Genomic DNA, 13192 nt, shown 5'->3' on the forward strand with positions numbered 1-13192 from the left:
AGGTAACCTCCCCTCCACTTCCCTCCAGGATACAAGCCCGTTTTCCTGGTCAGCATCTTCAAATGCTGCCAGGTCCCTTTCCACTTTCATCTGTGGCACTCTAATCTATCAGGAGAGTTATTTATTATTGTTCTGTAGGAGACACATTTTGCATTCTACACTTCTGTGTAGATTCCAGGCCTATGCAGTCTAGCAGAAAACCTTTAAAAAAACACAACTCCTCCATGAAGGAGAGACGGCAGGAGAGACACACTGCTCAGAAAATGGTTAAGTAAAGGAGCCAATTCTTCTGGCCAGAGATCCATCCCAAAACACAGCTGCAGAGGCTGGGTATCTAGAAAAACTTTAAGGAAAAAACTATCTTTTGGGAAACACTTCTGAAGGTCCGAATGTGACTTCTAGATGCAGAGGTCAGTGGCTTTCTTCTCATAGGCTGTGGGTGAAAAGGCCCATGAGAGGTGAATAGACTTTACTCATTCATTTACATTAAACTGCTCTAAGAATAAGATGCTTACAATCGGTAATGCCCTTTCTGCTCGAAATTGTATCTAACCGTAGATTACTTATCTTCCGAGTATTCCACAGGCATCAGACCAAATGGGGAAACGTTTGAACAGTACCTCTGCGCACCAGTAGGTTGTGTCAGGCGGCTCCGCACTGATGCCACTCTGCGCAAGAAATGACTAGCAGGACCTCTAGAGATGCCACTCTCTCATGCTGTCAGTAGCTTTTGAGGCTGTTCGCGGCCTCAGACGCAGAGCCCTACCAGGAAATTGGATTGACCATTGTGCAGATTCCTAGACTTGGGATTTTATTAAGGGGTAGAGCCCAATTCATAGACTGGGGAGTGAGTCTGCTTAAACCAAAAAGCCTTGTAGGAACTAGCAGGCAAAATGCCCCTCTCAGCGAACCTGGCGGTCCAGACAGTAGCGCTCTCCAGGAACTCTACATGCCAATGCATTTGTAATAACTTTGGCCCTGGTTTGAATGGGCTTACAAACCTTCTAGGGACTGCTTTTTGGACAACGTGTAGCAGATTTTGATGCAGAGTACAATCCAAGAAGATGGTCCTCTTCTGCACAGCTTTGCCTTTTTTGCCCCATGAATCCAAACAAGGAACTGATTTTCCAACCAATGTCCTTTGGTACGATTTATGTCAAAGCTGAGTGCTCTTTTGGGGTCCAAGATATGTAGTCTCTCCTCCTCGTTAGATGAGTGAGGTGGAGCTTAGAATGCAATTAGGGTGATGTTTGACTGACATGGAATGGCTTCACAACTTTTGGTAAGATGGATGTTCACGTCCGCTGAACCAATTTGTCTGTGAGGAAAGTGGTGCATGGTGGTTAACACAGAGAGCCTCAAGCTCAATAACTTGCCATGTCAAGGTGATGGCAACGAGGAACACAGTCTTGAGGGTGAGAAACTACAATGGGCAGCTGTGACGAAGCTGAAATGGAGTGCGCATCAAATATGTAAGGGCCAACTTAAAGTCCCACTGAAGAACCATGAAAGGACAGGGAGGAACAAGTTATGGAGACCTTTAAAAAATGCATCACAATCTGTGACTTGAATAAGGAGGGCAGGGCTGGCAATCTTAAAAAGGATGAAACAGTCAAAGGGCCCCCCCTTAACTATGCCCAAAGCAAAATGTTGCCGTGTAAGATCCAAAGCAAACAAAAGAACCTCAGATAACTTAGCATGAAAGGGGTCAATATGGCGTGTGCTACATCAAATGAAAAACTTGTCACAACGCCAGGCGTACACAGTGTTTGTCGAGGCAAGCATGGCTACCAAGATGACACCAACCACCTCTGGAGGAAGGTAGAAGGTGTTCAGCTTTTGCTGCTCAGTCTCCGTACATGAAGGTGGAGACTGCAAAGGCCCTGGTGCAGAACAATGCCCTGTTGTTATGACAGAAGCCTGGTAGGAGGAGAGATACCATACCCTCTGTGCCCAATTCAGGGCCACTGGGATGACTTGGCCCGGTCGTTCTGGATCCTGTTCAGAATTCTGGGAAGGAATGGTATCAGCAGGAAGGCATACAGGAGTCCTGAGTTCCACACTAGGCGGAATGAGTCCCCTAGGGAGAGGCGCCTTCGGAAACTCCAAAGCACAGAACCGCTGACAATGCACATTCTTGGCAGTGGCAAACAGATCGAGCCAATGTTCTCCCCATTCGCAGAACAGGCCTCACACCACCTCTGGGTATAGCTGCCACTTGTTATCTGCTAGGCATCGACGGCTGATTTAGTCCGGCCTGCATTCGAAGATCCTACCAAGTGGCTCGCCACCAGGACCATACCTTGCTGGTCCATCCATTTCCAGGCGCATATTGCCTGCTGGCACAGGGTCCACCTCACACTGCCCAGCTTGTTGCAGTATCACATGGCAGTGGTGTCTGTAAGCATCTGCGCGGGTCTCCCTTTGATGGATGGAAGGAAGGCTTTTAACACCAAGAGGACGACTTGCGGCTCAATGGAGCAGGGCATTCACCAGAAACCAGAGGCCTCTTGTCTCTCCTTCTCCCAGATGGCCGTCCCAACTCAGGAGTGATGTATCGGTCACCACTGTCAACTCTAGGCAGGGTAGGGAGAGGGTCAGCCACTGACCCAATTGCAGTTCAGGAACCACCACTGCAGATCTTTTGAAGTGTCCTCCGAGATCTGCACATGTTCGGCATGATCCCCTTGATTTGGTGCCTAGACTTAAGATCCCACTGCAGAGCCCGCTTATGCCACCTGGTGTGATTTACTAGCACGGTGCAGGAGGCCATCCATTCCAGTAGCCTCAGAGTCAACCTAACTGAAATTCAGGCAAGAGGCCTATTGTTCAGGCTAATATCCTGAATGTTTTGGACTCTCATTTCCGGGAAAAGGCAAGAAACAGAATCATATCTAGAACGGCTCTGATGAAGGAGGCGTCTGATAATAGTCAGGTGTGACTTCAGCAAATTGACATGGAACCCCAAAGATGACAGGAGTCTCACCATAGTCTGAAGGTGGTTAATGACTGCCTGGAGCAAGCCCGCCTTCTGCAGCCAGTCGGCGATGTAGGGGAAGACTGGAACCCTTGATTGAACTCTGAAGGTGTGCTGGCACCCCTGCCATCACTTTCGTGAACACAAGATGGGCACTGGTGAGACCAAAGGAGAATACAGCAAACTGAAAATGCTCCTGTTCCACCATGAACCGCAGGTCGTGCTGATGGGCCTGCAGGACGGGTAAATGCAAATAGGTGTCCTACAGGTCCAATGCCACAATCCAGTTTCTAGGGTTGAGGATAGCCAAGACTTGGGTAATTGTGAGCATCTTGAACATTCCCTTTCGGATGAAGGCATAGAGATGGCACAGGCCTAAAATAGGGCGAGGGCCTCCATCTTTCTTCGGCACCAGAAAGTAGCGTGAATAACAACCATGACCTGATACTGGTGTGGACACTCTCTTAAAGACTCCTTTGGCTAAACTGTCCTGCACTTCCTGCTGTAAGGCAGACAGATGGTCCTTGATCAGTTGCTTGTAGATGGACGAAGGTACAACAGAATGTCAATGAAATGTAAGGTGTACCCCTCCTGGATTATCTGCAGGGCCCACTTGTGTGACATGATGGTTTGTCAACCCGGCAAGAATTCTCAGATGCTGTCTGTAACTCGGTGGCAGTCCTCCACGTAAGGTGTACAAAAGGGGGTTGAGAAGAGGGGCACCAGTGGACTAAGCAATGCCTGCACTGACGGCATGGCAGTGGGTGCTGTGGCCCTGAAACTGCTGTAGACCCTACTGAGGTTGAATCAGCTGACAGTATAGGGCACCTCTGCCAAAGTAGCAAAAGGAACGGTATGGCTCATGCAGCTGGCGAGGCGGGTCTGATAAACCCAGAGAGCATGCAGTGATCCTACTCAACTCAAAACCCCTCTAGAGTGGAATCTTATCTATCTCCAAACAGGGGAGTCCCATCAAAGGGTATGTCTATAAGGGACAATAGGACATTACCTGAGAAACCAGTCAACCACAGGCAGGTGTGGGAGCGAATGGCAATGGTAATGCCAAAGCTTGCCCAATGAAATCGGTGGTGTTCAAGCCACAGAGAATTGTGTATTTGCCCGGCATCACAACTGTCCTGTATGGCTTGGGTGAGAACAGGTTGGAGGTTTTCTGGGACACTTGGGAGGACTTGAGTCATCAAATCCCAAAGAGTGTGGAAATAGTAGCCCATGAGGCAGCTGGCATTCACAGACGTGAGGGCCAACCTGGTGGACGAAAATACCCTCTTCCCAAAGGTCTCCACTTGTTTAGACTCCTTATTGTGGGATTAGTCGGAATGGTTTGAGTTTGCCCGACTTGCAGATGCCTGCACCTAGGATCCAGCAGGCTGCCACAGCTAGAAAATACGGCAAGTTGAGGATGCAGTAGCGGAGCAAGAGCCCTGCTTCCCTCGTGGCTGTTCTATGCGCTCTATTGTCTGTTCTCAAGATCTTGCTCACTAAAGGCATATACAGTTGTAACCGAGGAGAAGGCCCTGCTGGACAATTGGAAAGGGGAGACCACTCGGTCACCCCGAATGTATGGATGGGTGCCCCGATCCCCCGGGAAGCCGTTGCGGGCGGGGGGCGTGTCCCGGCCGGTATGCCTATAGCGGCGTGGTCGAAGCACGCCCCCGCCGCCCAAAAGGGTTGTCCTAAACACCCGCCCGGATGTCCGTGTACCAATGGGCGGGATGGGGTCGCGGCCCCGCCTTCCCGCTGCTGGATAAAAGGCGCGGGAATCCAGGAAAACGTCCTCTTGTTCCTACGCTCTGAAAGCTGCACCACTCGTCGCTCGTGAGCCCTCAAGGGAACAAGCTTCAGTTTTTTGAACGTGTAATCGTTGTTTTTTCTGTTTCAGTGGTCAAGGCGTAGCTGGAGTACGAGTCACTACTGGAGAACAGGCAGAGGTAAAACAGAATGCAGATATGCCTGGTAAGAAGAGTGGATAGAGCTCCGAGATGGAACGAATGCTGCGCACACTGGTGAACCAAGTGTCGGCAATGGACAGGAAGTTCGGTAAAGTAGACCAGCTGGGTCGCGGCTTAGTGGCCCTCAGGAAACAAGTGGAGGCCCAAGCAGGGCCCTCAGGGCGACCTAAGAGGATCGTGGGGCCTGCTTTGCCAAACATTACCCCGGGGGGGATAAGGGGAAAAAGAAGAAAGGGAAAGCGGGTCCTAGCGAGGCCCCAGTCCAGATGGAGGTCCCACTGGTCCCCGTAGCACCTGCGTCCAGCCCGGTACCTACACCGGATGGGGGATTGCCAATCCCGGTGGTTATCAAGCCGCTGGATAACGACCAAATGCCTCCCGAACTAGCGCTTCAGTTGGCGGCTGTGTTACCCTGGTTGAAAAAGGGAGCGGGGGGATCCGCAGCTGTGGAAGACCCGGCCGAAGAAGCTAGGCAAATTATTGAGCAGCTAAGGCAGACAAGTGGCGCTGGGACAGCAAATGTGCCTTCTATTTCTCCACAGGTGGTGAATCTGATCTCGATCGAAAACCCAACATGGTTGTTCCCAGCCTAAATCTCCCTTATTTTAATTTCTTCTATAGCGCAGGAATCAATCCCGTAAGGGTATCTCCGCGCTCTAAAAATTGCCAAATAAATAAAATAAATAAATAAAATAAATCAGTCAACGGACGCGGCTGGAGGTGTGGCGGAAGCCGGTAAGAGATCACTCCCAATCATGGGGGAGGGCGCGGTACCCTCAAGGCGGGAAAGCTTGGCGCAACATATTCCTATGGCAACTAAGGAAATGGTGTGGGCGAATAAAATGTTTTCGTTATTGACTGATCATCGTGAGTTAGAATATGCCAAGACTCAGAAGGATTTATGGCACCCCAGTGTATGGCGGGCAAAAATGGCAGAATTCAGGGTCGAAGAGTCTATGATGAACTGGATCAGGGCCTTTTCTATTTTTGTAGCAATTGTCGCTGAACAACCACCAGAACTGTTGAGTGACCTGGCTTGCTACCAGAGCAGGATCACGGGCTTCCATGAGAAGTATGGAGGAGAAGAATGGAAAGGGTATGACATGGCTTTTAGAAAAGTGAAAGAGTTTAATGAAACATTGACTTGCGATTGTTTGGACACTGTATCGTGGCATGGGAAGTTCTTGCCGGGATCTGCGGGTGGATCAGGGACGAGCGCAAACGGCTCCAGGGCCTTTCACCAGAAACATCCTCAGCCCTTTCGACCAACCTACGGGGGGGATTCACAGCCTAGGCTGGGCGGGAACGGAAATAGGCGAGGAGTGTGTTGGGGTTTCAATAAAGGAAAGTGTAGCAGGCCGCAAGGAACGTGTAAGTTCAGGCATGCGTGCTGTAGCTGTGGTAACACCTCTCACCCCGAATCTAGCTGCCGATCCAGAGCCAATGGTATCGGAGGGAAAGGGGGTACCAAGCAGGATTGATACGGTGCCGCGGAAGTCCACACAATCGCCCGTAGATATTCTGGCTTTGAACCCGTGGCTGAACGAATATCCGGATCATGTGTCCGCTGGGGTCCAGCGAGATGGCTTCTCGTATGGCTTCAGGATCCTGGCGGGTGATTTTCGAGGGGCCGCCTCTTGTAAAAACCAACTGTCAGTGCAGCACAACCCAGCGGTTGCCGCCACAAAGATCGCCAAAGAGGTTGGCTTGGGGCGGGTTGCAGGACCGTTTAGTGACCCAACAACGGTAAATTTCCCCACTAGGGGTAGTGCCAAAAAAGGACCCGGGGGAATACAGGCTCATCCATAATTTGTCGGCACCAAGGGGGGCTTCCGTCAATGAGGCGATCGCTCCAGACATTTGCAGTGTAAGGTATGCATCTTTCGATGACGCAGTGGTAATGTTGAATCGGTTAGGCCCCGGTGCATTGTTAGCAAAATCGGATATTGAATCTGCATTTAGGTTGCTTCCGGTGCATCCACAGGATCAGCACTTGCTGGGTTTTACATTTCAGGGGAAATACTACATGGATATGTGCATGCCGATGGGTTGTTCGATTTAGTGTGCCTATTTTGAAATGTTTAGCTCAGTTTTGGAGTGGGTGTTCACGAAGGCCACAGGGCACCAACATGTGATGCATTATCTTGATGATTTCCTGTTTCTCGGCCCAGCGGGCTCTCGGGACTGTTCACGGGCATTGCAGGATTTATGCGTGCTCATGCGGGGTTTCGGGGTACCGTTGGCACCAGGTAAGACGGTGGGGCCGACTACCTCCCTGGAGTTTCTGGGTATCGAACTAGACTCCGTGGAGGGTTGCTTCCGCTTGCCGGAGGAGAAGATCGCCAAATTCAAGGCTTCGTTGTTGCAGTGTCTTCGGAACGAGAAAGTGACACTGCACCAACTACAGACAACAGTAGGTCAGCTTAATTTTGTATTGAGGGTTATGCCGATGGCCCGCCCTTTCTCACGATCAATTGCCCAGGCCATGGTTGGCCTCAAGGAAGGTCACCATCGGACGAGACTGTCGGCAGAGGTTCGCCAGGACATGCTCATTTGGCTGGCATTCCTGGCGGATTTCAACGGCCGAGTAGTCTGGAGCAAAGCCCCGGCCTCGTCAGCGGAACTAGGCTTATGGACCGACTCGGCGGGCAACGTGGGGTTTGGTGCGATCCTTGGAAACTGTTGGTCGGCCCAAAGATGGCCAGCATGGTGGGAGAGCAGCGGTTTGACGAGTAACATTGGCTTTCTAGAACTATTCCCCATCTGGGTGGCCCTGTCGGCATGGCCCGAGGAATTCAGAGACCGCTCTGTGGTATTTTGGTCCGATAACATGACTGTGGTCGAATGCATTAATCAGCAGGCAGCACGCTGCAAATGGATATTGCGATTGTTGAAAGAAATTGTGTTGAAATGCTTCAGATTAAACGTACAATTCAGGGCAAAGCATGTGCCTGGTGTACTGAATAATGCAGCTGATGCGCTCTCTCGTTTCAAAATGCAGGCTTTCAGGGATTGTTTACCCTCAGCGGAGCTAGTGGCAGCAACATTTCCCGAAGCACTATGGCAAATCGGCGCTTCGTCTACAAAACCTCGTGGCAGCCAGTTTAACGCCCAGGACAAGGAGAGCTTATGAAGGGGCGTTCCGCTCGTACTGCGCCTTTTTGGGGCCGGCATGGGAGCATAGATGGGGTCAAGAGGGGTCCTTTACCCAATTTTTAGTGGCACTTCATGAGGAGGGCCGGACGGCGGCAACCGCCAGTCGGTATAAGGCCGCCGTATCATTTATGGCTCAGCTACATGGCATCAGGGACCCGACGGACTCCTTCATAGTCAGGAAGGCGCTGCGCGGCTGGCAGCGCTTAGAAGGGCGCAAAAAGGATAACAGGCACCCAATAGGATTTGGCAGATTGACCTCCGTGTTGGCTAAACTGAAGGAGAGATGCTCCTCACCTAGCGAGGTAGTATTATTACGGGCAGCGTTCGCGTTGGCATTCTATGGGGCCCTGCGGGTGAGCAAAATAGTGGCTGCCAACAAAAGAGATACGGAAGGGGGTCTGCGCAGGGATCACATGCAAGTGAGGGGAGATTCTCTGCTGATCACGATAGCCAGGTCAAAGACAGCTCAGGAGGCCCAGGGCAATAGAATTGTGTTGCAGCGTGCACCAGATAGTCCCTGTTGTCCGGTGAGGCATGTTGAGGCCTACCTAAAACAGAGGTTGACAACGTGGGGGGGGGGGGCACCTTGCTGCGACATGCGGATGGCACCCCGTTAACAAAGTTTCAGTTTCAGAGGGTGCTGGCAATCACGATTGCAGTGGCGGGCTTGAACCCGATTGATTTTGGGATCCATTCATTCAGGATAGGGGCCGCTACAGAAGCAACGGCCCAAGGTCTGCAGGCAGACAATGTTAAACAGTTAGGCCGCTGGTCTTCGAATTGTTTCAAACGGTACGTGCGGCTGCACATGTTGTGAGTTACTGAAGAAATGCACTCACGCTTGTTGTCTTTTGTTTGGATTACAGTTTCACGAGCCTGTGCCGCAGGGCGGAAATTGGGGCCGGCCCAGTGTCAGCTAACCACTGCTTCAGGAACAAGGAATGGAAGACGAGTGGTTTGGGTCGTGGGCCACTCATACGTGAGGCGTGCCGGGGACATATTCAAGGCAGGTGATGCGATCCACACATCTGAGGAATATGGTTTCAGGGTGTCCTTCCATGGTAAAGGCGGCCTGTGTATTGACCAACTGCAAAGTGTTGTGGAAGATTTATTAGGGCGGCACAGGTCACCGCCATCAGTAGTCATAGTGCACATTGGGGGCAATGTTAAGGTAAGGTTGGGCAGACAAGCTTTAATTGAACACATACTTTCAGCAGTTAGTTGGTTAGCGAAGACGCTCCCGGGATGTACAATAGCTTGGTCTCACATGATTCCGCGGAGGGTATGGCGGGGTGGTTTGTCCACAACAGCGTTGAACCATTCGGTAAAGAGGGTCAACAATAAAATGCAGAAATTGTTTCGCTCGGCTCATCTTCAAAGCATATCTCATGGATACATCTGGGGCGATCACTGCTATTCTGATGATGGGGTACACCTGTCCAGGGTGGGGAATGACTTCTTGATAGGAGACATGATAGCTTGGCTAGTAGGGTTGAAGAGACATGACCTATAGGAGGTGTGGGGGGGCCAGATAGTCGGTCCCTAGGGGGGGCACCACCCATTATGGATGGGAGCGCCCGGGGGGAGGCGGCCATTGGCCCCTCCCACGAGGGGCGGCACCCATTACGGATGGGTCGCCCAGGGGGAGACGGCCATCGGCCCCTCCCAGGGGGAGACGGTTATATGCCCCTCCCCAGAATTTCCCGGGGGCCGGATATCCGCTACGGCGGAAGAGAGTGAGGGGAAAGGGGGGGAGTCCACGCTGTCCTTCTTACGATACCCCACACGGGAACTCGGACGACCTTAAGATGGCGTCGAGTGAAAGGGGGCCCCCACGACAAGGGAAGTTACGGTTGGCTACGAGGGTAAAGTCCTCTGCGCATGCGCCACTCACACGTGAGGGCGGGAATTTGGTGATAGGGACCTGACACCGGTTAAGACCTTGCCGTTGGCCCCTAACGTTAGGATGTAAAAATTCATATGCAATGCATTATGTCATGATGTTAGACTCGGTTAGGAAATCTTTGTATTAGAGATTTGTTAAGGTTAGCCTGAATACCTGTCTTCATCAAATGTAATGGAAGTTGAATTTGTACATGATACATGAAACGTTTTAATTTAAAGTTTAAAATGTTGTTTAATATTTTAATAAATACGGCCTGGGGGGTTGTGAGGCCCCCCTGCCTTCCATAAGTTCAAACTGTGTCTGTCTCCTCCCATGGGGATTGGTGGTGGAAGGGGTGGCGGGCATCCCGGCCCATATGACCTGGTTGGAAAAACAGACTTCAATCAAGTGTCACTAGACATCATTTAAAAAACATAAAATCCTCCACCTTCCCCCAACCGATCTAAACCCCATTCTCTCCTACTGCCCATTAACCCCTCAACTTACTTTTGAAAGAATGGGCATTTTATTACTGTCTCCTCCGCTTGAAGACCTGTTTAATGGAACAACACAGATATTGAGCCATATGGGTGTGCATGTTAGCCATAAAGGTGGCAGATTGGTGCATGTCTGCTGTCCTCTCAAGAGCACTCCTGTCCATTGTCACATACCCATTGCCTTTTCACGCATCCAAACCCCACTGCCTACCCTTCTGCCTGCGCCTTACAGACCTCTTTGCGTACTTTTTTTCTCACATGCTACTGTTTTTTCACCCTATCAGGAGATCGGGCGCCCATCTGAATCCGAGACAAAGACCACAAATGTAAACATTTTACACCCACTCACATCACATCTAATGCATTTGAATGTTTAACACCTGTTTGGAGTGATGCTTGAATAGGCTATAGATTGAAGCGGCAAGGCGCACAAGTCTTAACCCTGCTAAAGTATGATTCAATTTCCTTTTTTGCTAGATAGGCACCTTAACAACTTATGCCTTCTACTGACAAACTTACTTGAGAGATTTAGGCTAATAAGGACTTTGTTCCCGGGCATGAAAACCTGTCCATCTCGGTATTCAGCTGGCTCAAGTAATGGGTCCTGGGGTGTAGTGTCCGCTGCCTGAAAAGATAAATGCTATGTTTAATGTTTACATTTTAATGGCGTATCTGAGCAGGAACTTGAATTCGAATAAAAGAGACACCGTCAACATTAATTCTCAAGCAGGTCCCTGTCTTTGGGCGTCAGCACTTCTTACCAGAACTGAAAATGGAGTTGGGTCTGAATGTAAGAATGTGGATTATTTTTTGAGGTGGGTGACTGTCCACCTCAAATAATATTATCACTCCTTATCAGTGAAAACCCTTTTAAGTCAATACATTAACCTGCGCTCAACCCCTTGCTAGCCATGGTACAATACAGACAGGCTTAATTTACGGCAATGTGCAAAGTGTTTATACTATACCAAAAGACTAATGAAGTCATGATATCAAACAATAATATTCCAAACCCAAATAAAAAAATAGGGTAGCATTTAATAAAGAAAATGACACCAAACCGACAAACTAAACGAGTGGAACTGAAGACATTACATTTTAGATTTTTAAGTAAAAAATAGTGCCAAGAAGCACGAAGTGCCTGTAGTAGTCTATGGAAGTGATATACAGACACATAGGTGCAATTTCACATCGACTGCGATGGATCCCGGGTCGGATCATCAAGTGGATTTATCCTGATTAAAGTCTGGAAGTAAATACATTTGAGAAAGTTTCTAAATCCCACTTCAGAAAGAGACTTTGTCAGTTTTTGGGAGAAAACATTGCACTTTCTTTAAGTCCTAACACAGAAGGGGACTTTCTCACTTATTGAAAAGTAAAATCCCCTGCACTAAATAATTTATGGGAATCACAATTATGTTTGTCTGGTTTTAGAAACATGATTGTGGTTCATTTCCAGCTTTAGGAGGAGGTATCATTTTGACCTTACTTTACCTACAGACCTTAAGGAGACACAGTGCCAACTGGTCCAAATATGCATTATAAAAATTAACTGGTATCCCTTCAGGGCCTTAATTTAAAATTGCCAAGGCAGTTTTCGGTTGACGGATCTATCTGGAGTCTATCACACTTGCTTGCTAAATTTATTTCCACTAGAAAATCATTCTTTGCTAAGAAGCTTGACCGCAGTGAGTCAAGCATTTACTTACAGTGGAGTTTATACCAACTTTATCATTTATCGTGTGCCCCTCCGCATTCCGCAGAGAATTTGCCCTGGTGCTACTTCATTGGCTATTAACTAAGCATCCCACGGGTCCACCACATATTCCCACCAATTTAGGGCATGCACCAACACCCTCACCGGTTGTCATGAATCCTGGGGTGCTACTGGATACAGCATTATCCTTTAAACCTCAAGTCAATTCCACGGCTGACACTTGTTGCCCCTTGTTTTGGTCCCTTAAAATCTTGGGGAAAGTTTTTACATACCTCCCCATGGCCACTCGGAAAGGGATTGTTCATGCCTTGATTGCTTCCAGATTAGACTATGCCAATGTCCTCTACCTGGGAGCTTCACAAGAACTGATTATGCAGCTACTGAATGTTCAGAATGTGGCTGCTCGGCTTGTGTTAAGCATTCCAATAAAGGCACTCTATCAAGTCAGGTTTAAAGCAATTGCACTGGCTTTCAAAGAAGTCTAGAATGAAATGTAAACATTTTTGTTTACTATAGAGCTTTTTACAAGAATGGCCCACTGTAAATTCAGAACAGGTTACTAAAGTTCTTCCCTCTAAGGACATTGCCTTCTGGAAAGCACAATTTGATTTGTGTTCCAAAAGTACGGAAAGCAAAATCAGTGTGGAAAATCTTTCCTCAATGTAGCATCTAGTATGTGGAACTCTTTACCTCTGCACCTCCGCATTACTCCCCGTGAAGGTCAGTTTAAGGCTCATTGAAGACTTTTTTGTTTCGGGAATTGTAGATTCTGTTCTTACTCTTATGTTCCTTTAGCGGCAGGACGCTTCTCATAAAACAGCGTCTGCACTTTATAAGATACATTTAATGCATTCATTCATTCAGGCGACACCTGCTGAATCTCAGTGTAAAGACGAATCAGACTTGAGTGAATGAAGCATTTCAGGCCTGGGGAAACCCCAAAAATGCAACCCATGAGGTCTCTGGATGCAAAAAAACTGGTTTAGATGC

General features: G+C 49.1%; 1 protein-coding gene across 6 annotated transcripts in view; it reads right to left on the reverse strand.

Annotated features, from left to right (window-relative positions):
* Nucleotides 1-13192, reverse strand: part of LRRC71 (leucine rich repeat containing 71) — a 669208-nt gene that overhangs the window by 10063 nt on the left and 645953 nt on the right. For all 6 annotated transcript variants that reach the window (XM_086945316.1, XM_086945315.1, XM_086945313.1 and 3 more), the window contains one exon: nt 11005-11110. In XM_086945316.1, coding sequence (XP_086801442.1) covers nt 11005-11110 — 106 coding nt within the window. The remainder of the gene's footprint in view (nt 1-11004; nt 11111-13192) is intronic.

Source organism: Lissotriton vulgaris, chromosome 12 (genome assembly GCF_964263255.1).
Source record: "Lissotriton vulgaris chromosome 12, aLisVul1.2, whole genome shotgun sequence".
Classification (NCBI taxonomy): domain Eukaryota; kingdom Metazoa; phylum Chordata; class Amphibia; order Caudata; family Salamandridae; genus Lissotriton; species Lissotriton vulgaris.